Source organism: Pelobates fuscus, chromosome 10, assembly GCF_036172605.1.
Source record: "Pelobates fuscus isolate aPelFus1 chromosome 10, aPelFus1.pri, whole genome shotgun sequence".
Taxonomy (NCBI): Eukaryota; Metazoa; Chordata; class Amphibia; order Anura; family Pelobatidae; genus Pelobates; species Pelobates fuscus.
The window spans coordinates 134,019,736-134,042,590 of NC_086326.1; the positions used below are offsets into that span (position 1 = coordinate 134,019,736).

General features: G+C 44.4%; 1 protein-coding gene across 1 annotated transcript in view; it reads left to right on the plus strand.

The window, feature by feature from the left end:
• The first annotated feature begins 4,072 nt into the window (after positions 1-4,072).
• The window catches only part of LOC134575401 (steroidogenic acute regulatory protein, mitochondrial-like), a 29,499-nt gene continuing 10,716 nt past the window's right edge, over positions 4,073-22,855 (plus strand). Inside the window, exons 1-4 of the mRNA XM_063434703.1 lie at positions 4,073-4,153; positions 6,227-6,349; positions 10,542-10,684; positions 11,867-12,025. Coding sequence (XP_063290773.1) covers positions 4,090-4,153; positions 6,227-6,349; positions 10,542-10,684; positions 11,867-12,025 — 489 coding nt within the window. The 5' untranslated portion in view covers positions 4,073-4,089. The remainder of the gene's footprint in view (positions 4,154-6,226; positions 6,350-10,541; positions 10,685-11,866; positions 12,026-22,855) is intronic.

Here is a 22,855-nt window from a genome sequence, read left to right on the forward strand (position 1 = left end):
AATCTCATTATACGTCTCACTGTCTCTCCCATCTAACCTATTTTAACTATGATTTTTGTTTTTGCTTTCATTTTCATCTTCCAAGCCTGCTATCAGGCAGCAAAGCGCAGATTCAGTATAAGTATCCTGACAGATGTATAGCTGATCTAATGTCCTAGCTTGCTAACTTATGCATGCAGTCGGTGAGGCAACTCTGGCACTATGCTTTCTATGCTGTTAAAAAATGTGTGAACCACAACTTGAATACCCATCGTTACAAATGTTTAAACATGATCATCATTTCCTTAAGTAACTTAAAAAAATGTGCAAGTCAATCGAATACCCCATTGTTATAATCAATGAAAATCAGCGTGAGGAATGCCGTTGGGGTACCTCACGCGTGTTGTCATATTTCTTTGCATTGCAAAAATAAAGAATTTAAATAAAAATAAAAAAAATTAAATAAAATGAGATAAAATAGTTATAATGCTCATTGTCCTTGTGTCCTCCTTACACGGCTATTCAACAATATGTCTCTACATTCACGTTCCAATCGGGTGATTTTTCAGAACAACACATCAAATCAAACGAACAAACAAATATGGGGTAGAACTTGGAGGGGGAAGGCTAGGAGGAAGCTGTAGGGGGGGTTTGAGGTGGGGAATTAGGGTGATTCCCTAATTATACCCCTGTTCACTTAGGTGACTCCATGCTTTGCAAGAAAGTCATTCTACATCTAACATGCCTCTCTAGTAGCTGTACCTATCTGTAACTGGTCTCATACCTTTATTTAATATTTGCAGTTTGGTAAATTTGAGAAATTAGTTCTAATTTCCCCGGGGGGACGCTATTCGATTTCCCTTTTTTTTTTTAGCTTCTGAGACAATTGTAGAGATTAAAATTTTAAATATAATATACGGTGTAGGTTTTGGGAGGTGTTCTGGTACCACGAAGAGCAGATACTGTCTTTTCTCTGCCCCCTCTTAAAACAGACTCTGCATCTTTTTGGGGGATTCTGCTTTGCCGCAGTAGGGGGAATTTTAAAAATAAAATGTGCAGCCCAACTCTGCTCTCTCCCATCACCGCCCGGGGAGCAGGTGCATCACGGTACAAAATCCCTGAAATGATCTGGAGCTGAAACTGTAAAAAACTCAGTTGCGTCCCGAGGTTTGCTTTTTTTAACAACAAAAAAGCGTTGTGGGTTACAATCTGCATTAGGTAGATTGCAACCTTTTTGTACAAGGCCCTTGTCAATGTCCTCTCCGCTGCTGGGCTCCATCATGGAGACTCAGTCTCAGGCGGCCTGCGGTAAACCTCAGGACAAATTGTTTGTTCCATTGGGGGAAAGGGTTAATATCATGAAGGTGTTTCACGACAATGTGTCACCCAGGTATTAATAAATCCACTTCTGCTATCATGAGGTCATTCTGGTGGAATTCCCTCAGGAAGGATGTTAAGGAGTATGTGCAGGCTTGTTCTGTTTGTGCGGTTTCCAAAGTACCTCATAAACTCCCTTGTGGCTTGTTACAACCTCTTCCCGTTCCTGAGGTCCCATGGTCCCACTTGTCTATGGATTTCATTGTAGAACTTCCTAGTTCTAATGGTTATACCACTATTATCATGGTTGTTGACCGTTTTTCTAAAACTCACTTCATCCCTCTCAAGTAATTACCGTCATCTCAAGACCTGGTACTGATCTTTATACATGAGATTGTCGGTCTGCATGGCATTCCTCACAATATTGTATCAGATAGTCTCAGTTTGTATCCCGGTTTTGGAGGGCTTTCAATAAGCAATTGGGGATTAAATTGTCTTTTTCATCCTCTTACCACCCCCAGTTTAATGGTACAGCTGAGAGGGCTAACCAGTCTTTGGAGTTATACTTGCGTTGTTTTGTTAATAGCACTCAAGACAATTGGTCCGAATTATTACCATGGGCCAAGTTTGCTAGGAACAATGCTGACCATGACTCCTCTGGGCATAGTCCAGTTTTTGTTAATAATGGCAGGCATCCTTCTGTCCTACCGGCTGTTTTTTCTGACACGGCTATTCCTGCTTTGGATGACCGTCTGGCTTCCATCCGTGATACCTGGGTAAAATTTCAATCTGCTCTGGGTACTGCTGCGGACCGTTTCAAGCATTTTGCTGATACACGTCGAGGTGCCAACCCTGTTTACCAAGTGGGTGAGAGGGTTTAGTTATCTTCTCATAACATCAGGCTCAAAGTCCCTAGCATGAAATTTGCTCCTAGGTTCCTTGGACCTTTTCGTGTCTTTCGTAGGATCAATCCTGTTGCGTACTCTCTGACCCTTTCGGCCTCCTTGAAAATTCCTAATACCTTTCATGTGTCCTTGCTCAAACCTCTTGTTTACAATATATATATACTGTCTCAAGTGTCCCTCCTCCTCCCTTAGTTGTTTCTGGACAGGAAGAGTATGAGGTCTCCTCCATAATTGATTCCAGGTTTTCTCGGGGCACTTTACAGTACTTGGTGGATTGGAAAGGTTATGGACCAGCCGATCGTTCTTGGTTCCGGCATCTGATATACATGCTGGCTGCAAGATTTGCTATTTTCATGTAAAATTTCCTCTCAAGCCTGGTCCTGCCAGCCCGGTGGGCATAATGTCACGTATTCATCCGCTTATAAAAATGTGGTTAATGACATTTACTGTCCACACAGAAAAAGTTGTGCCGAGCAGCAACCAAATCCACAGAAGGGTTAATGCTGAGCAGCAATTATGCAAATGGAAACCTGGTAACTGCCTTTGGGGTCAAAGGCCGGTTACAGCCTATCAGACCTAGAGGAGGGGTATTTAGACCCAGTTCTCATCCTGCTCAGTGCTCTGTCGTGGTTTTACTTGTGGTTGTCCGAGAGCACATTATTGATTCTGGTTATTTGACTTTGGCATTGTTTTTGACTTCCCTGTTTTCTGGCATTCCTGACTCCTGGCTTTTCCTTATCGTTGTGTCTCTTTCTGTTTCCCTTGACCTTGGCTATTCCTGACTGCTCTTTGGTACGTTAGTCCGGCCATTGTAAGGTCCGGTATACGTTACCTATCAGTCAGTTACACAATTCTACGTGCTGGATCATTCTGTAATCCTGACAGCAAGATGCCAGATTGGGGTCCTTTTCAAGATCTACGTGCATAATTTCTGTCAGTGTTGTGTGTGTAAGGGTATGTATATGAGTGTGTGTATGTGTGATGTATGCTGGGGGAAGCATGTGTCATAAGTGTAGGGAAATCTGAGGGTAGCTGAGTGTTGCATGTTTGTCCTGTGGACGGTGAGCCAAATCTCTGGTGGGGTAGCACTATGGTTTGCACAATGATCAGAGCACTGGGGACCACAAAGAGCTTTTAAAGTGGTCTGCACCCAGTAAAGGTGAAGGCCACAACACTCCACCAACAGAGTGAGTGGACACAGTGTCGAGCATGGAGATCTCTGTCTGAGCCTGGCCACTAGGTGATTGGGTAGGACACCTAATGGATAATCCACCCCTGGTTCAACCTTTTTCATCCCAAAATTAGATTGTAGGTTTTGTTCATAAGGATGATCACCAAATGGTACTGCAAAAGAAAATGTATGAACTTCTGGGTCTTACTATGACTGGAATTGGAAATTCTGAATAGTTTCAATGCCAGATGTTCGGATTCAATTGCAACTGGCATATAACAAAAATAAAAAGATTTGCTCTTTGGAAACAAAAAAAAAGAATCATTGCATTCTATTCTTTGTTTCTTCAATGCCATCATTAATTTCTTAATATAACTACATTAGATGAGTTTACGTGCAGAGGATGTGATACGTCTCATTCAAGGTCCAGAGAGAAGAAAAGTTTTCAAATTCTCATTAAGTGAATTTTTGTATGCACATGTGTTGAGTGAAGATGAAATGTGTTCAGCCTGTGAACTTATGCCTGATCTTTTTCCCTCGGCTTTCCCCCTCCCAACAGGCTTTCTCCGTCCTTGGACTCTCTCCATTCTGTTCTGGTATCTAGAAGCTGTCTGCCTATCATCAGGTGCTGTCCTTCAGGATAACTATAAAGATTGGGCCAGTGTGGCGTGTACAGCCTCTCCAATCAGGAGGCCGGGTTTCATCTCCTGTCCCACCATGCTTCCTGCCACTTTCAAACTGTGTTGTGGAATATCTCACCAGCATCTTAGGAAATTCACTGGTACCGTATATCCAATGCTTACTTACTGCAAAATTCTCGATGTCATTGAGATTTATGTAGTTTTGTCAGCGTAATTTTTTTTGGGGGGGTGGGTACGGGGGGGGGGGGCGGCGGGTGGTTTGTTAGTTTTTTTTCTTTTTCACATTTTTTTCTGTGTTTTGTATTTTGTATATTGTGTTTTGGCACATAGTTGCAAATGTAGAGAAATATGTGATTTTGTGTTGCTCTCAAATTATGTAAAAAAAAATTCTTGCTTAGAGAGCAAGACTTGGTTGGTTGAGTGAATCTCCTTATCTTTCACTTCTATTAATACGTAAAGTGAAAACATGACAATATTTTATATTACGTGTGCATACAATGTGCATGGTGACATATTTTGTACAGTTGTATTTTGGGGATTCCCAGCTATCTATATTATGGTATCAGCATGGTGTGAGTGCATTATACATATATAGATATAGATTTTTGCCAATATTGTGGGTACCTAGAGTTGTAGGGTATTATTATTATTATTATTATTTATAAAGCACCGACATATTCTGTAGCGCTGTACAATTTATGGCTATTTAAACAAGTGCATCTTTCTTTAGTTTATGTCTAATTACAATGGTGCATTGTCTCTGGTATATAGCTCATGAAAACGGTGGATACAGTAAATATAAGTAATGATTATGGTACCTGTGTGTGTACATCTCAAGGTATGGGTGCACGCTTTACTATAAAAGAAACAGTTAGATTATTCTGTATATTGGATCAGGCAGCTCTATTTGATAGTGCATATAATGCATCTCTAGCTAATGACCTATTATATGTGTTTTATACATCTGTGACTTAATCTAGAAAGTCAAATTTAACCTATGGTTTATTCTGTAAGTGTATCTATAGATCCCGATCCAATTACGATCAACCCAGAAGATGTTTCATGATTTTAGTAGTTACATAGCTATATTTCACAGCCTGTAGAATCCAACAGCTCATAAGGAAAGTAAAAGTCTGACCCGTGGATGTATAGTTTATGACGTTAATGCATACATTTCTATATTGTACTGTAGTTATGGATTATGCCCCATAATGCATGTGTACACCTCTCCAAACCATGGCAGATAATGTGTGTGTGTGTGTTAGTTAGTCAAATACATGGCACTGTTGCTAAGCAACATGATTCAGACAACCTTTGATGTGACTGACATAAAACACTGGTAGACATCATAAAACAACTTCTTATCCACGATAACTAGTACATTCTACATTAAACAAACAAATCAAGCTTTTTTTCTGTCTATCTAATTATCTTTACTTGTGATACTCTGTGTCCAAGGTTCACTATCATCTACTTTTAGTTTATTTCATTGTAAAAGATAGCACATTAATTAAATACATTTTCAAAGCAAGATAGCGCAATGCGATGGAAAACTGCAAACTCTGGAGCAATCACTGTTAAACCCTGTGGACTGTTCTGTGACGTGGTCCAGATTTAGCACTCTGCGGTGGGACTGCCCATGTCTGATGATCCTGCTTCACTTAGAGGAAGACATTTCCTGGTTCTGTACTAGGGCGGTGATATGTACCATTGTCACAGCAGAGTTTGCAAACTATATACCCCATAATCCTCATATGGCCTTAAGTTGTCCACGTCTACATAATTGGTGGAAAGGAGTAACAGTGTATTTGAATGAACAGCAACCTTCTTTGATGGTTATTTCATTTTAGCCCAGGATAAACTAGCTCAGATTGGCTGTTATGATGTCATAATAACACATTACCCAACAGGATAGCCATGCTCACCAATCCATTTCTATCAACGACACATTCTATCCTCTGTATCCAATTACCTTTAATGAACATTGGGTTTATTAGTGTTTTTTCTATTTCTACTGATGCAAGAATGTAGCGTGGAATTTGAAAATGAAAAAAACTAAACAAAACGAAGGCATTTAATAGGGATATTTTTAAAATAGATTTTAAGTGTTTTAATTGTAGATTCAATCTTAGGTTTATAGGGCAGTTGACTCAAAACTATTGAAGAAACTGATTTAAAGAGAATTTTGCTGATATTTCACGTCTTTTCTACAGGTTTACAAAGGACTGCAGTGGGAGCTTTTGGCAAAGAAATCTCAAGATTTATTTTGAACAGCACCGATTACTTTTTCCCAAGTATACCGTATTCTATCCATAGAACCATTCACATGAAACTTGGTGAGCATTTCCATATAGCTCTCAGCTCTTATAGCTCTCGATAGTCTGTGTTTTGTTTTGGTTTTGCTTTATGACAAACTTGGTGAAATTTTGCTTGACTCTTGCATTATAAAAGCATGTTTTATTTAAACCTTGTTTTCCTTGTATGGTGGTATTTTTCTATTTTATGTCTAATGGGATAGAACTCTATTATATCAGCATTGAATAACAGACATCAGTTTAAATAGACCCTTTATCATGCTGAAGTGCTTTATGTGTGAAGAGTGTCCTCTTTTTTCATTTTACAGAGTGCAGAGTGCAGATTTCAATCAATATTGGCACTTTTTTTTTTTTTTTATAAATTAAACTAAAAACTGAAAAGTCTCATCTGTCTGATAGACACTGTGACTACAAAATGTCTTGGAAACATAGCCAAGAGGGATTAACTGAAATATGTCATTGGTGGTAATATTACATTTATTGATTTCATTTTATAATATCTCACTGTGTTTGGAGTGACTTACACAGGGTGATTCTAGAACCTATCTCAGTATTATGTCACTAAATGCATTGTACTTTTAAAAAGTATCCAAACTCAAGAGACATGCCATTGCCCAGAGCAGGGCCTCACACTGCAAATAAGCAATCCTTGTTACATGTATCTGTGAAGGAGCTGGCCTTACACCCCCACAGAGCCCAGCTCCTCCATAGTGCAGTGTGTACAAAGCAGCTACTGAGGGGGTGAGATGGGACATTATGAATTAAGCCCCTCCCCCACCCCTCACTAGTGCTTCTTCATACACCGCATGGGAGCTGCTGTGTCAGGTGGGAGCTGCCCTGTGATACTGGAGATGGAGCTGCCCTCTAAGGCTGCACGTGGAGTTGAGGGTAGAGAAGGTACTAAAGTTGGGGTTGGGAGAGGGGATATAGTGCTGGGAGTAGAGAAGGTGGGGGAGATAGTGGTGGGAGTAGAGAAGTTGGGGGAGATAGTGCTGGGAGTAGAGAAGTTGGGGGAGATAGTGCTGGGTGTAGATAAGGTGGGGGAGATAGTGCTGGGAGTAGAGAAGGTGGGGGGGAGATAGTGCTGGGAGTAGAGAAGTTGGGGGAGATAGTGCTGGGAGTAGAGAAGTTGGGGGAGATAGTGCTGGGTGTAGATAAGGTGGGGGGGAGATAGTGATGGGAGTAGAGATGGTGGCAGGAGATAGTGCTGGCAGTAAAGAAGGTGGGGGGAGATAGTGCTGGGAGTAGAGAAGGTGGGGGGAGATAGTGCTGGGAGTAGAGAAGGTGGGGGAGATAGTGGTGGGAGTAGAGAAGTTGGGGGAGATAGTGCTGGGTGTAGATAAGGTGGGGGAGATAGTGCTAGGTGTAGATAAGGTGGGGGAGATAGTGCTGGGAGTAGAGAAGGTGGGGGGAATATAGTGCTGGGAGTAGAGAAGGTGGGGGAATATAGTGCTGGGAGTAGAGAAGGTGGGGGGATAGAGTGCTGGGAGTAGAGAAGGTGGGGGGGAGATAGTGCTGGGAGTAGAGAAGGTGGGGGGGAGATAGTGCTGGGAGTAGAGAAGGTGGGGGGGGAGATAGTGCTGGGAGTAGAGAAGGTGGGGGATAGAGTGCTGGGAGTAGAGAAGGTGGGGGATAGAGTGCTGGGAGTAGAGAAGGTGGGGGAATAGAGTGCTGGGAGTAGAGAAGGTGGGGGGAATAGAGTGCTGGGAGTAGAGAAGGTGGGGGGAGATAGTGCTGGGAGTAGAGAAGGTGGGGGAGATAGTGCTGGGAGTAGAGAAGGTGGGGGGAGATAGTGCTGGGAGTAGAGAAGGTGGGGGGGAGATAGTGCTGGGAGTAGAGAAGGTGGGGGGAATATAGTGCTGGGAGTAGAGAAGGTGGGGGGAATAGAGTGCTGGGAGTAGAGAAGGTGGGGGGAGATAGTGCTGGGAGTAGAGAAGGTGGGGGGAATAGAGTGCTGGGAGTAGAGAAGGTGGGGGGAATAGAGTGCTGGGAGTAGAGAAGGTGGGGGGAGATAGTGCTGGGAGTAGAGAAGGTGGGGGGAGATAGTGCTGGGAGTAGAGAAGGTGGGGGGGAGATAGTGCTGGGAGTAGAGAAGGTGGGGGGGAGATAGTGCTGGGAGTAGAGAAGTTGGGGGAGATAGTGCTGGGAGTAGAGAAGTTGGGGGAGATAGTGCTGGGTGTAGATAAGGTGGGGGAGATAGTGCTGGGAGTAGAGAAGGTGGGGGAGATAGTGCTGGGAGTAGAGAAGGTGGGGGGAGATAGTGATGGGAGTAGAGAAGGTGGGGGGAGATAGTGATGGGAGTAGAGATGGTGGGGGGAGATAGTGCTGGGAGTAGAGAAGGTGGGGGGGAGATAGTGCTGGGAGTAGAGAAGGTGGGGAGAATAGAGTGCTGGGAGTAGAGAAGGTGGGGGGAATAGAGTGCTGGGAGTAGAGAAGGTGGGGGGAATAGAGTGCTGGGAGTAGAGAAGGTGGGGGAATATAGTGCTGGGAGTAGAGAAGGTGGGGGGAGATAGTGATGGGAGTAGAGATGGTGGGGGGAGATAGTGCTGGCAGTAAAGAAGGTGGGGGAGAGTGCTGGGAGTAGAGAAGGTGGGGGGGAGATAGTGCTGGGAGTAGAGAAGGTGGGGGATAGAGTGCTGGGAGTAGAGAAGGTGGGGGGAATAGAGTGCTGGGAGTAGAGAAGGTGGGGGGAATAGAGTGCTGGGAGTAGAGAAGGTGGGGGGAATAGAGTGCTGGGAGTAGAGAAGGTGGGGGAATATAGTGCTGGGAGTAGAGAAGGCGGGGGAATATAGTGCTGGGAGTAGAGAAGGTGGGGGGAATATAGTGCTGGGAGTAGAGAAGGTGGGGGAATATAGTGCTGGGAGTAGAGAAGGTGGGGGGGAGATAGTGCTGGGAGTAGAGAAGGTGGGGGGGAGATAGTGCTGGGAGTAGAGAAGGTGGGGGGGAGATAGTGCTGGGAGTAGAGAAGGTGGGGGGGAGATAGTGCTGGGAGTAGAGAAGGTGGGGGGAGATAGTGCTGGGAGTAGAGAAGGTGGGGGGAGATAGTGCTGGGAGTAGAGAAGGTGGGGGGAGATAGCGCTGGGAGTAGAGAAGGTGGGGGGGAGATAGTGCTGGGAGTAGAGAAGGTGGGGGGGAGATAGTGCTGGGAGTAGAGAAGGTGGGGGGAGATAGTGCTGGGAGTAGAGAAGGTGGGAGGGAGATAGTGCTGGGAGTAGAGTAGAGAAGGTGAGGAGGAGGAAGTGCAGGGAGTAGAGTAGAGAAGGTGAGGGAGAGGAAGTGCAGGGAGTAGAGTAGAGAAGGTGGGGGGGAGATAGTGCTGGGAGTAGAGAAGGTGAGGGGTAGATAGTGCTGGGAGTTGAGAAGGTGGGGGGGAGATAGTGCTGGGAGTAGAGAAGGTGGGGGGAGATAGTGCTGGGAGTAGAGAAGGTGGGTGGGAGGGAGATAGTCCTGGGAGTAGAGAAGGTGGGGGGAGATAGTGCTGGGAGTAGAGAAGGTGGGTGGGAGGGAGATAGTCCTGGGAGTAGAGAAGGTGGGAGGGAGATAGTGCTGGGAGTAGAGAAGGTGGGAGGGAGATGGTGCTGGGAGTAGAGAAGGTGGGTGGGAGGGAGATGGTGCTGGGAGTAGAGAAGGTGGGGGGGATAGTGCTGGGAGGAGAGAAGGTGGGGGAGGGAGATAGTGCTGGGAGTAGAGAAGGTGGGGGGGGTAGTGCTGGGAGTAGAGAAGGTGGGGGGGAGGGAGATAGTGCTGGGAGTAGAGAAGGATGGGTGTTAGATGGACATGGAGCGGTTAGGAGAGAGAGGGAGCTGAGTGTGAGGAGTAGATGGATCTGGAGAGGAAGCTTGGAGTGAGCTGGAGGAGAGAGGGAGATGGGCCAGGAGGGATATGGAGGTTGGAGGAAAGAAGATGGAGTTTATTGGAGAAACAATCAATAGTTTTACGTCAAGGGATTCTATAGTCACCTGGTATCTATAGCCTGTCCCTGCAGGCTGAACACTGTAAACACTGCAGTCACTCAATGGCTACTAGAGGTGCTTCCTGTGTCAGTACTGCACAGTGTGCAGAGACACTAAAGGCTCCCCATAGAGATAGATGCGTTGAATCAGTGGAGATATTTCTTGTCTACACACCATACGAACCTCTTTATTCCAACAGAAATATAAATTGAAAATGGTAGAGCAAAGTTAGAATCACACTGATCATTTTGTCCTTGCAGGAATTAATATAAAACCCTGCCCCTCGCAGAATACAATGCTTTCCAGTAGAGAACTATTTTATGTGAATCAGGCCGAGGAAACACTCAATAAAGCTATATCAATGCTCCACCAACAGGAAGGCTGGCATGCTGAAGTGCATCTGGTGAGTGGCACACATTATAATACCTGGCACTACTGGGATATACTTCAGGTTTATTAATATTTATTTAGCGCCAACGTGTTCTGCAGAACTTTCAGGGCCAGATGTTCCTCAATGTTGCCCCCACCTGATAGATATATATATATGTTTTGTGTTTTGGATACATGAATGGAACTAGTTAGGGTTATGATTGAATTGTGAATTTTACTAGGTGTGTGGGTGCTGAGAGAGGGTGTGTTTGTTTATGTTGTGTTGCTTGTTTATGGGGATGCTGCTTGACAGGCTGTGTGTGGAGTTGGTGCTTGTACTACTGCAGGTGTGGAGGAGATGTTGGTTGTGTGGTTGCAGGACACTTGTAGAGTTACATGTGTGGGAGGGTGCCTGTTGTGGGATTTTGCGGGGTTTGGAGCTGTAGTGTTTTGTTTAGGGGGCTGTAGTGTATTGTTGGGGATAGGGGCTATAAGGTGTGTTTGTGGGGATAGAAGCAGTATGGACTGTTATGTTTGTGTATTGGGTGGGTCCGCTCAAAGGATTGGCAGGTCTACTAACCAGGATGGCCTACGGAGGGCAGACCATGCAAGGAGCACTGTTTCAGTGTCTCAACAGGGCCTTAGTAACCTAGACATTGCGCATGATCGTGTAATGATACGCTCACGCTATGCTTGTTGTGGACAGTTTTACAAATGCAGGACACCAGGGCAGCAGGATTGGACACAAGACTGTCCTGGGTCACTTGGGAGGCCTGATGTGTTATTTCTGTCTCAGTAGCACATGGTAGCTCCAGCCTCCAGCAGTGCCCCTACACACATGTAACTCCATACTTTATAAATATGTGCATTATTGATCATTAGATGAATCCATATCAAGAAAAATTTAAGACTTTCTGTTTAAAGAGAAGTGTTTTTGTTTACCCTAAAAATGACATTCCCTCATTCCTTCAGCCAAGTAAACACTCTTACAGAGTTTGCAGGGTTGAATAACACAGAAGAGGTAAATAATAACCCCACGATGCCTCGGCATGTGAATGTGTGCTCTGGCATATAATGGAGGAATGCCATAGCTACACATGTGCGGTCTGCATTTTCTCCAGCAATGTAAGTAACAATCGGTTTTGAAGGGGGTTAAACTTTCGAAGAGCTTATCGTTTAACTTTATGTACTAATGTTGATTATTACTTCTGTGCAGGGAAATGGCGACTGGATACTCAGTAAAACGTTCCCAAAGGTAGGAAAAGTATTTCGTGCTGAGGCCACTATAGATTCACCACCTGATCTTATTTATACTCAACTCTTCGAAAATCTTGAGCAGATGAATCAGTGGAATCCAAACATCAGTAAAGTGGAGGTAATGGAAACATAATTAATTTGTGATGTGTCTACTGGTGAAGTTCATTATAAAATCTGAAGGTTTTTCTGTGTGAATGGTTACCTTGAAATCATCATTTATTACTGATAAAAAAAAAGGTTGGAAACAGCATGGTATGTCAGCAGCCAATCAGAGTGAATGATTTGCTAATTGGTACCTAACTTCCTGCTCTGTTTGAAATGGGCAAGTTTCCACTTTTTCACTGTAGAAGGGTTTATTTTTAAATCACCTCATCAAAATGTAGTGATAAAAAAACAAGCTGCATCGCTATACTTTCACCTCGTGACTATAAAGTGGTCAAATGCAACATGGAGAACGGGTTTGGATCCCCTGAGATTGATGTAATATAATTACTGATATTGTCACTCTATTACCATGGTTAGCCCACCTACTTCAGGTGGAATCTCATCAATATATTATTCTTGTATTTGTGACATTCAAATTTAAATAAGGATTTATAAAAATGACGGTTGCAAAAAGCATTAGTTATGGTAGGGTGTGGAACTGCACTCTATCCCTTTAAGCAGTATGTAGCTGGGTGCAACTCAGACAGTCTCAGTACCAGAGACCAAAATGCTGAATAACAAAATAGAAACGTCGAGGCACTCCAAGGTACAAATCAGGCAATTTTATTGAACCCACTCCATCGCAACGTTTCGACCTACACGGTCTTTGTCAAGCTACTAAGTGAATGTATACATTCATTTTTATAGGAATACAAGTGATTAACAATTAACAAGATCCCATCAAACAATTAGTTAACAATTAGGTTGCAAAAAGCATAGCATGTCAGCACCCAATCAGAATCAATGATTTGCTAAGACGTACCCAACCTCCCACTCTGCATAAAATGGCAAAACAGTTTTTTGATATTTTGTATGATTCAGCATGTCAAACATGCTTAAAGGGACACTATAGGCACCAAGACCACTTCAGATTTAAGTGGTCTGCGTGCATTGCCCCAGGTCCCTTAACTCTGATCAGGTAATTTTGCAGTTTTTGATAAACTGCAATACTTACCTGCTAGGGTTAACACCTCCTCTAGTGGCTGTCATGGAGACACTACGCATGGAGACGTCCATTGTCGCCCAAATCCCCATAGGAAAGCATTGAATAATGCTATATTATGGGGAAATCCTAATGTGAGCGCGGCCGACCCATGTGCATTAGGTCTTTCCCGCCAGCAGATGGGAGACTAGAAAAGGAGGTCCCAAGCCAGCGCCGAGGGACATTGGCGCTGGAGCCAGGTAAGTGACAGAACAAGTTTTTTAACCCCTTCTGGACCATGGCAGGGGGAGGTGGGCTTGACAGAGGGGGTAAGCTGTAGTGCCAGGAAAATGGGTTTGTTTTCCTGGCACTATAGTTTTCCTTTAAAGGGTAACTCTAACCTTTTGAAAGGGGGGACCTTTCCGTTATACTATGCCCTGTTGAGCAAGGTGGAGAAGTCCCCCCCGCTCAATTTGAAGTTTTATTTACCAGGAATCCAGAGCTACTGGTGCTTTTCTTCTGCGCCACCTCCTGAAGTCACTGACATGGATTTTGACTTCTCACAGTGCATGTGCGTGCTCCAGTGTGAGGAGGGAGGTGGGTTGGATGGTGGGTTTAAAAAAACAAAATGTTGCCCGCAGGGTGCACCCACAGGGAGGTAGGATGAGAAAGGAAAGCTAGGCAGGGCGCGCTGACGCCATACATATTTTTTTAATGTTTTTGCAGTGCATAATAAAATTACAAGCCTGAGGTATCCCAACGTCAGTCCCCAGGCACATTATCACAATTTACAATTGGGGTAATCGATGATATATGCACAATTTTATATTTTAAACAGGCTGATGATATGATATGGAACATGCTAGGTACATCGATTGATTATTCAAGCTAGAGAAACACCGTACTAGTGCTGGCTACAGTTTTACAGGCTACAGTTGAGACCTAGGTACTGGTTGCATAAACAGAGTGAGAGCAGGGGCACTATGCCCATGAGTGGTAGTATGGTAATGCACTTAAGAGATTTAGGCTAGGCCTGAATGCCATGCATTGTAGATCTAATCTAGCATATTATATTAAACACGTTTATGAGCCCAAGCTTGTTCTAAGTAAAGGAGTAGTATAGGAGTAGCAAACAAGCTAAGTAAGAGAGTAGTTAGAATGCCACTGAGGACTTGTCATGGAATATAGTCAGACAAGGGTTAATGCTAAGAGCACATATACAGGTTATCTGGTCTGGATAACCCCTCTGCCCGCTTCCTCCATTCACTTGGCTAAGTATGATAGGAATGGCATCCCAGCATAGTGTTAAACACAGCTAGTTCTGCTCTGCGTGTCTCAGGTTGCTGCACGGGCTCATATCTTGCAACCTCCGATCTAGTGCTATCCGGAGCCAGCCTCAGAGCTCGAGCGTTGGTCCTCCTAGGTGTCAGGCAGTGATGTGAGATTTCTTCTCCTCATGGCTTAGGTGAGTAGTTGCTGGAGCGCCGGTGCTGGGATGTGGGTGGGTGCCGCCGAGGGTTCTTCTTCAACTGTTGGACTTTCGTATTCGTGGTGGTAAGTAGCCCATGAATGGAGGCAGAGATCCTTCCACGTCCTGTCTAGGGATTCAACGTTCTTCTCGAGGCTTAGGTGGCGGCCATTTTAGCTTCAGAGTGTGGTAGTATGAGTGCAGATTAAATTGTAGCGTTCCCCTCCCTGCTGTTGCGGATCCTCCTGTGGGGATGGGATAACCCCCACCGGTCCAGGGGGCGGGGAACAGAACCAGGACCACGTCAGAGAGCCAATGTGTGGTAGCCAGCAGAGAAAGCAGGATGGCGGCCGTCCACCCCACTCCTACCTTGAGTATGCTGCAACCTCCTGGGTTTCAAAAACTCCCGATCTCGGTGTCTGATGCATCACTGACAGCCATGTGTTTGTTTTGTAGTCATTCTGGGCTCAGATTTAGCTTAAGAGCTGGATATTTCAGTGTATAAGGCTGAGTCCCTCACAAGCCTCTCCTGCATGCGACCGGTCAGCATGGCGGCCGGCCCCGCCCCCGACAACATTCATATTTTATTCACAGAATGACATTGCCATCCCTGTTCATAGTTTGAGGCTGCACATATCATGTGTGCTGGAGGTGCAACTAACCTCACCACACAATTACAAATATCTCAGTATGTGGAGTGGTTCATGCAGAAACATTGCACTTACTGACTCCTTCCAGCATGATCACTGAAGTGGTCATGGTGTTTGGAGTAACCCTTTAAGTAAAAACACATTTCTGACAATGCTACTTTAAAAGTATTTGAAAGAAGACTATAGGGTCAGGAACACAAAATTATAGTCCTGACCCTATAGTGTTAAAATTACCATTTAGCACCCTGACCTCCCTAAATACAGTAACATCTTATTTGTATCCAAGTCTGTAGCTGCTGGCTTTGTCCCTGACCTGCCTGCTGTCTGCTGACATCATCAGAAGTTCTGGTCTGAGCCATAGGATTGGCTGAGACTGTCAAGGAGGCAGAACAGAGGCAGAGCCAGCACAAATCAAGCACAGCCCTGGCCAATCAGCATTTCCTCATAGAGGTGAATTGAATCAATGCATCTCTATAAGAAAAGTATAGTGTCTGCATGCAGAGGGTGGAGACACTAAATGACAGTACTGCACAAGGAAACACCTCTAGTAGCCATCTGAGAAGTGGTCAGTGGAGTTATCACTAGGCTGTAATGTAAACACTGTATTTTCTGTGAAAAGACAGTGTTTACTGCAAAAAGCCTGAAGGTAATGATTCTGCTCACCAGAACAAATTCGATAAGCTGTAGTTGTCCCTTTAAGGGTTCCATTTACACTTTCATTTCTATTGGACGGGCTAATTTCTGCCAAATAGCTTCACCATAAGACAAACTGATATAGGAGAATGAATGTAAAAAGAAAAGTAATAATGATACATTTTTCATATGGTATAACATAAAGACAATATTACATTAGTTATATTTATAATTGTACCAGATCAATTAAGATTTGATTATTTAAAATAATTAAGGTGCAGCAGACTTCTAAATGTGTTGATGGCATTAGTCCGAGCATCACAGAAGAGGCCGACTGCAGAACTGCCAAGCTGATCAAAAACCACCAGGGAACTCCAGGCAATGAGATGAAGTGGTTTTTAAGCCTAGCGATAAGATAAAAATAGATATTTTTTGTAACTTATTTTTTATTGTTTTCAAATAGTATGGGGATACAGAAGGAAAGCGGGGTGGGGGATCAAAAAGGTTTTGTTCAATATGACACAATTAGCATGTTTACAATGCATTTTTCATACAATGAGGAATCTTTCACAGTACACGACATAACATGGTGTCAGTATTAACAATTTGCGCCTTATGTGCGAACATCAGATTAAACATTGGACGTGTGACATATTACCCTTGAGAGCGTGGTGCTTAAAGGGACACTATAGTCACCTGAACAACTTTAGCTTAATGAAGCAGTTTTGGTGTATAGAACATGCCCCTGCAGCCTCACTGCTCAATCCTCTGCCATTTAGGAGTTAAATCCCTTTGTTTATAAACCCTAGTCACACCTCCCTGCATGTGACTTGCACAGCCTTCCATAAACACTTCCTGTAAAGAGAGCCCTATTTAGGCTTTCTTTATTGCAAGTTCTGTTTAGTTAAGATTTTCTTATCCCCTGCTATGTTAATAGCTTGCCTGCAAGAGCCTCCTGTATGTGATTAAAGTTCAATTTAGAGATTGAGATACAATTATTTAAGGTAAATTACATCTGTTGAAAGTGAAACCAGTTTTTTTTTCATGCAGGCACTGTCAATCATAGCCAGGGGAGGTGTGGCTAGGGCTGCATAAACAGAAACAAAGTGATTTAACTCCTAAATGACAGTGAATTGAGCAGTGAAATTGCAGGGGAAAGATCTATACACTAAAACTGCTTTATTTAGCTAAAGTAATTTAAGTGACTATAGTGTTCCTTTAAGTTTGTTCCAAGTGCTCAAGTCAGGTATGGGTTTGCTGTTCACTGTCTGGCTGTAGCTCCGTCATAAAGGTCTGACAGTTATATTTACTAGGTGTTGTCTCCCATTCTAAGCCCATTGGGGCTTGTGATGTTTATACGTCTACGTGGCTCGAGCAACAGTAGATACCTGTGTGGGGTGGCTCTTTTGTAACACCTACGTTAATGATGTCGTGTGAGGGTCTGGAGCGTGTGGTCGTGTTCCTCGTCAAGGTTTGGGGGTTGAGGGGAGGGGTTGGGGGGTAGGAGGGAGAAGGTGAGGTAAAGAAACCTGGTGAAGGTAGTGGGCGCGGTACCTGGTGAAGTCTGTCCCGGCAGGGGTCAACTGAGGGATGAGTCATGTCTAGGGTCATGCATCGTCATTTGGTGCGTTGGTGTATCATGTGAGTTGTGTCACGTATTCATCCGCTTATAGAAATGTGGTTAATGACATTTACTGTCCACACAGGAAAAGTTGTGCCGAGCAGCAACCTCATCCACAGAAGGGTTAATGCTGAGCAGCAATTATGCAAATGAAACCTGGTAACTGACTTTGGGGTCAAAGGCCAGTTACAGCCTATCAGAACTAAAGGAGGGGTATTTAGGCCCATTTCTCATCCTGCTCAGTGACCTGTTGTGGTTTCCCTTGTGGTTGTCCGAGAGCGCGTTCCTGTTATTAGTTTTCTACCTGTTTTTTTACTTTGGCTTTGTTTTACTTTGACTTCTCTATATTCTGGTATCCTGACTCCTGGCTTTCCTCATTGCTGCGTCCCTTTCTGTGTTCCCTGACCTCGGCTAGTATTTTTACTATTCTATGTACGTTAAATCCGGCCATTCTAAGGACCGGTAATACGTTACTTATTTGTCATCCGTGCTATACAGTTCTACGTGCTGGATCAAACAGTAATCCTGACAAGTGGCAAGTAGAGACCTCTGGTCTTCGTGGTAAGCATTGGGTGGATTCTGAATTATGGTAGCCTTTCGTCGCAATAGGCTATGGAGGTTGTGTAGGTAACTTCTGCTTTAATAGGTAGGTTTGCCACATCTCATCTATGGAAGAGCTCATTTTCCCTATCTTCATTTGGTTCCACATAAGGAGTTCATATTCCACTGTTGTCGATATCTGGGTTGTAATTTCTTGGATTGAGGGGAGAGTAGTGGTCTTCCAGTGTCTAGCTATTAGAGTGGACACTGTGCTCAATATGAGATAAATAATTTTTTTTGCTGGTTTGGGGATGTTATCTGGTAGCGACCGTAAGAGTATCGTTTTTGGTTCGTGTGGTAGGGTACAGTCCGTAGTTTCTTGAATTAATCTCTCCGTTGTTTTCCAGAGTTCGTTTACAGTGTTGCAGGTCCACCATACATGCAACATTGTGCCTCTGTGTGACTTACAACGCCAGCATACATCTGTCGCTTCTGGGTACATAAAGTGTAATCGAGAGGGTACCATGTACTAGGAATCGACCGATATTGATTTTTTAGAGCCGATACTGATACCGATAATGTGTGAACTTTCAGGCCGATAGCCGATAACTTGCCGATATTCTGTACATTTACCATTTTCAAAAAATAAACTAATCCTAAAGGTAAATGCACAAAATATACATGCCACATGTAGTGGATGAAGTGTGGATGTAGTGTGTATAGTGAATGCAGTGAGTGTTTGTGTAGTGTGTATAGTGAATGCAGTGAGTGTATGTGTAGTGTGTGTATATATAGTGAATGCAGAGTGTGTTTGTGTAGTGTGTGTATACTGAATGCAGAGTGTGTTTGTGTAGAGTGTATAGTGAATGCAGAGTGTTTGTTTGTGTAGTGTGTGTGTAGTGTGTGTGTGTGTGTTTGTGTAGTGTGTATGTAATGCAGTGTGTGTTTGTGTAGTGTGTATGTAATGCAGTGTGTGTTTGTGTAGTGTGTGTGTGTATGTAATGCAGTGTGTGTTTGTGTAGTGTGTGTACGTAATGCAGTGTGTGTGTGTATGTAATGCACTGTGTTTGTGTAGTGTGTGTGTATGTAATGCAGTGTGTGTGTGTGTGTGTGCTTGTGTAGTGATGTAATTTGTGTAAAATGGGGGGGCATTTTTTTATTTTAATTTTTAAAAATATTTAAATGGTGTTTTTTTTTTTTTAGTCCCCCCTCCCTGCTTCTTACCAGGGAGGGGGGATATAGTATTCCCTGGTGGTCCGGTGGCTTGTTAAGTCCTGGGGGGCCGACAGGAAGCAGTTTCTTACCTTGCCAGCAGCTCCTCCAGCTCCCCAGTGTAAATCTCGCTGCCCTTAGTGCCGCGCGGAGCGTTGCCATGGTAACCCGTGGCAACGCTCTGCGGCCGCGGGTCTCGCGAGATTTAGACATGGAGCTGCAGGGGCTGCTGGCAAGGTAAGAAACTGCTTCCTGCCAGCCCCCCAGGACCGCCGGGTTTGTAATGAGCCTGGTGGTCCTAGAAGGTATTATCGGCAATATCGGTATCTATATTGGCCGATACCGATATTGCCGAAAATACAGAATATCGGCCGATTATATCGGTAAAACCGATAATCGGTCGATCCCTACCATGTACCACCTATATAGTACTTTACGTGACGTCTCCAAGTGGGCTGCGCAGGTGGACATTCCTTCGTGCGCTGTGAAGATTTTCTTCCATTCTTGTGGGGAGATAAGTGTTTGGAGATCTTCTTGCCAGTCATATATTAATTTCCAGGTTTGTCCCGTGTCAATATTTGTGAGGCTATCATAGCAGTTGGAGAGCGCTTTCTTCGGGGGTAGTGCTGTCATGCATTGCAGTTCCTACTTTGTTGCTGTGGTCCGTAATGTCTGTCTACTTGTGGGAATTGAGTTATCATTCAGTAGAGCTTTTATTTGGAGGTAAGCGAACGTGAAGTTCGGAGGGAGAGTTTGTAAGTCCGGTAAGGGTTTCAGGCCTTCAGACGTGTAGAGGTGGAATATGTGTGTGATGCCTCTTTCTTCCCATTTTAGGTGCGGGAATGTGCCATTGCAATGGTGTAAGATTTTGATGGGAGCAGCTAGTGCCCAAGGGTGAGCCGAGCATAGCTTTCTTCTGCAGCCGTCCCACGTTGACAGTAAGAGTTTGGTGGTGGGCAACATGTCCATGTTTCTTGGTCTTGTGTGTTGGGGGGTCTACAGCGTGGAAGACACGTCTTTGTTGGTGCAGAACTGGCTTTCTAATGCTACCCATTGTGGGGGGTGTTCAGTTGAGTGTGCGCTGATGGCATTCGTGAGTAGGGCCGAATAGTAGTATGATTTTAGGTTTGGAAATCCCATTCCCCCCTGTTTTGTGTGTCTGAAGAGCAGGGCCTTAGGAACTCTGGGTTGCTTCCCATTCCAGCTGAAGCGTAGTAGAATTGCTTGCAGGCTTGTCAAATAGTTTTGTGGGATCTTGATTTGCAGTGACCGGAAAAGATATAGTATTATATCTCCCGACCCAGGAAAGGAACAGATTTTTCCAGCTGAGCAGTTGTTTTTCGATTTCACGTAACAGTTTTGTCTAGTTTGCTGTGAATAGGTCGGTAGGTTTGTTAGTTATTCTGATGCCTAGGAACGTTAGGTGGTCTACTCTCCAGTCGTATTCGTGGGCTGATTTTAGGATGTCTACCGTGGTTCTAGGTATGTTGACTGTATGCATGTAATGCTATGCGTAGTGATGGGAGAGAAATGAGTGGTTGGGTGAGTGTGAGTAGTATGTCGTCCGCGAAGAGATTAAGTTTATACTCCGTTTGGCCAAGTGAAACACCATGAATGCTATTGTTCTCGCGGATGGCTATCGCCAGGGGCTCTAGGGCTAGGACGTACAGGAGGGGAGATAGGGGGCATCCTTGGCGTGTGCCGTTAGTGATCGGGAAGGGTTGAGAGCAGAATCCCGAGGTCAGCACTGTTGCCGTGGGGTTACTGTATAAGGCTCGGATGACAGATAGGAAGGGTGGTGGAAAGCCGTAGAGTGTCAGGGCTTCGTGTAGGAAATGCCAGTTAAGGCGATCAAATGCTTTTTCAGCGTCTAGCGAGAGCATAATGCTCTCTGTTTTAGTCAGTTTTAGGAGGTGGTATATGTTAAGGACTTTCCTGGTGTTTTCCGGGCCCTGCCTGCCTGCCACGAATCCCACTTGATCTGTGTGTATTAGGGAAGGTAGTATTGTTTTGAGGCGGTCAGCATGGAATTTTGCGTATAGTTTAGCATCTGCATTGAGCAGGGATATTGGTCTAAAGTTTTGGCATGTAGTTGGAGGTTTCCCTGGTTTAGGGATTGTGATGACGTGTGCTGACAGGAACTCAGTGGGAAAGAGCCCTGTCTAGTCGCTTCGTTATAGAATTGAGTAAGAGGAGTGGCTAGTTCGTGTTTGAATGTTTTGTAATATGTATTAGTGTACCCATCGGGGCCTGGTGCTTTACCTCTGGGCATTGCGTCTATATGGTGGAGCACCTCCTCTGTGGTGATTGCGGCAACGAGTCGTGCTGTTTGTTGTGCGTCAATAGTGGGGAGTGCGAGTTTGTTAAGGTATGCTCTTATGGACGCTGGGGTGGGGTGGGATGGGGCGAGTTTGGGCCGTCTTTCAGGTTGTAGAGAGTGCCGTAGTAGTGAGCAAATTCATTACAAATCTGCGTGGGTTGCATTACTTTTTGCCCGGTTTGTGTATTTAGGAATTGTGTTCTCGCTCGTGCTTGCTTGTCCCTAAGTCTTAGTGCCAGGAGTTTCATAGCTTTGTTGCCTATTGAGTAGGAAGTGGCTTTAAGTTTCTTTAACGCTGCATTTGCCTTGCGGAGGTGGATGTCGTTGATTTCGTTTTGTGTGCTTTGTATTTGTTGTTGGAGCGCCTTTGTGGGATTTGCTTGATTTGATCTGTGGAGGTTCTGGACCTTTTTGAGGAGTGTGAGCAATGTGTTATGGTTAATCTTTTTGAGATATGCCGCTCTGCCTATCAGAATTCCCCGGATAACTGCTTTGTGTGCTAGCCACAGAGTGGCGGGGGTTGGGCCGGTGGGGGCATTGTAAGTGAAGTATAGGTCCATTTCATTCCTAATCTTTTCCCGGAAAGGAAGGTTCAATAAGGAGGTGTTCGTTCAGTCTCCAGGGGCTGTGGTTTTTGAATTGGTACAAATCTGCGAGGACCAACGATACTGGGTTATGATCTGATATTGTGGACGTTTCTATGTCGCATGTCTTGGCCTGATGTAGGTGCGCGTTGCGTATGAGGAACCCGTCTACGCGGGAGTACGTATTGTGGACTTGGGAGTAGTGGGTATATTCTTTATTGTTAGGGTGAAGGGTTCTCCAGACATCATAGAGACCGTGCGATGACAGTATTTTGTTTAAGGAATTGCAATATTTGTGTAGTGTTTTTTTGCGCTTCGCTGAGTGTCGGGCTGTAGAGTCCGCATTAGGGTCCAAAAAATGATTAAAGTCTCCACAGATGACTGTGGTGCCTGTTTGGAGCTTCTCTACTTTGTCTAAGAGGGAGGACAAGAGGTGAGTAAGAGTTAACTATTGTGTATGTGGAGTTGTTCAGAGTGCATATTAGGATGAGAAATCTACCATTTGGATCGGATTCGATTGAGATTAGGTCAAAGGCTAGAGTGTGGCTCAGTAGGATCGACACTCCCTTGCTTTTGGTCGGGGAGGTAGCGTGAAACTGGTGGGGGAAGTTTTTGAGTCCCAGAGTGGGGTTAGAATCTTGTTTAAAATGTGTCTCCTGTAAACAGATGATGTCTGGTTGTGCATTATTGAGCTCTTTGAGGAGAGTGTGTCGTTTGTTGGGCGAATTCAAGCCAAGGATATTGTGGGTAATTATCTTCATTTTTCGTGGGTAGTGTATGTTGTGTATGAGTCT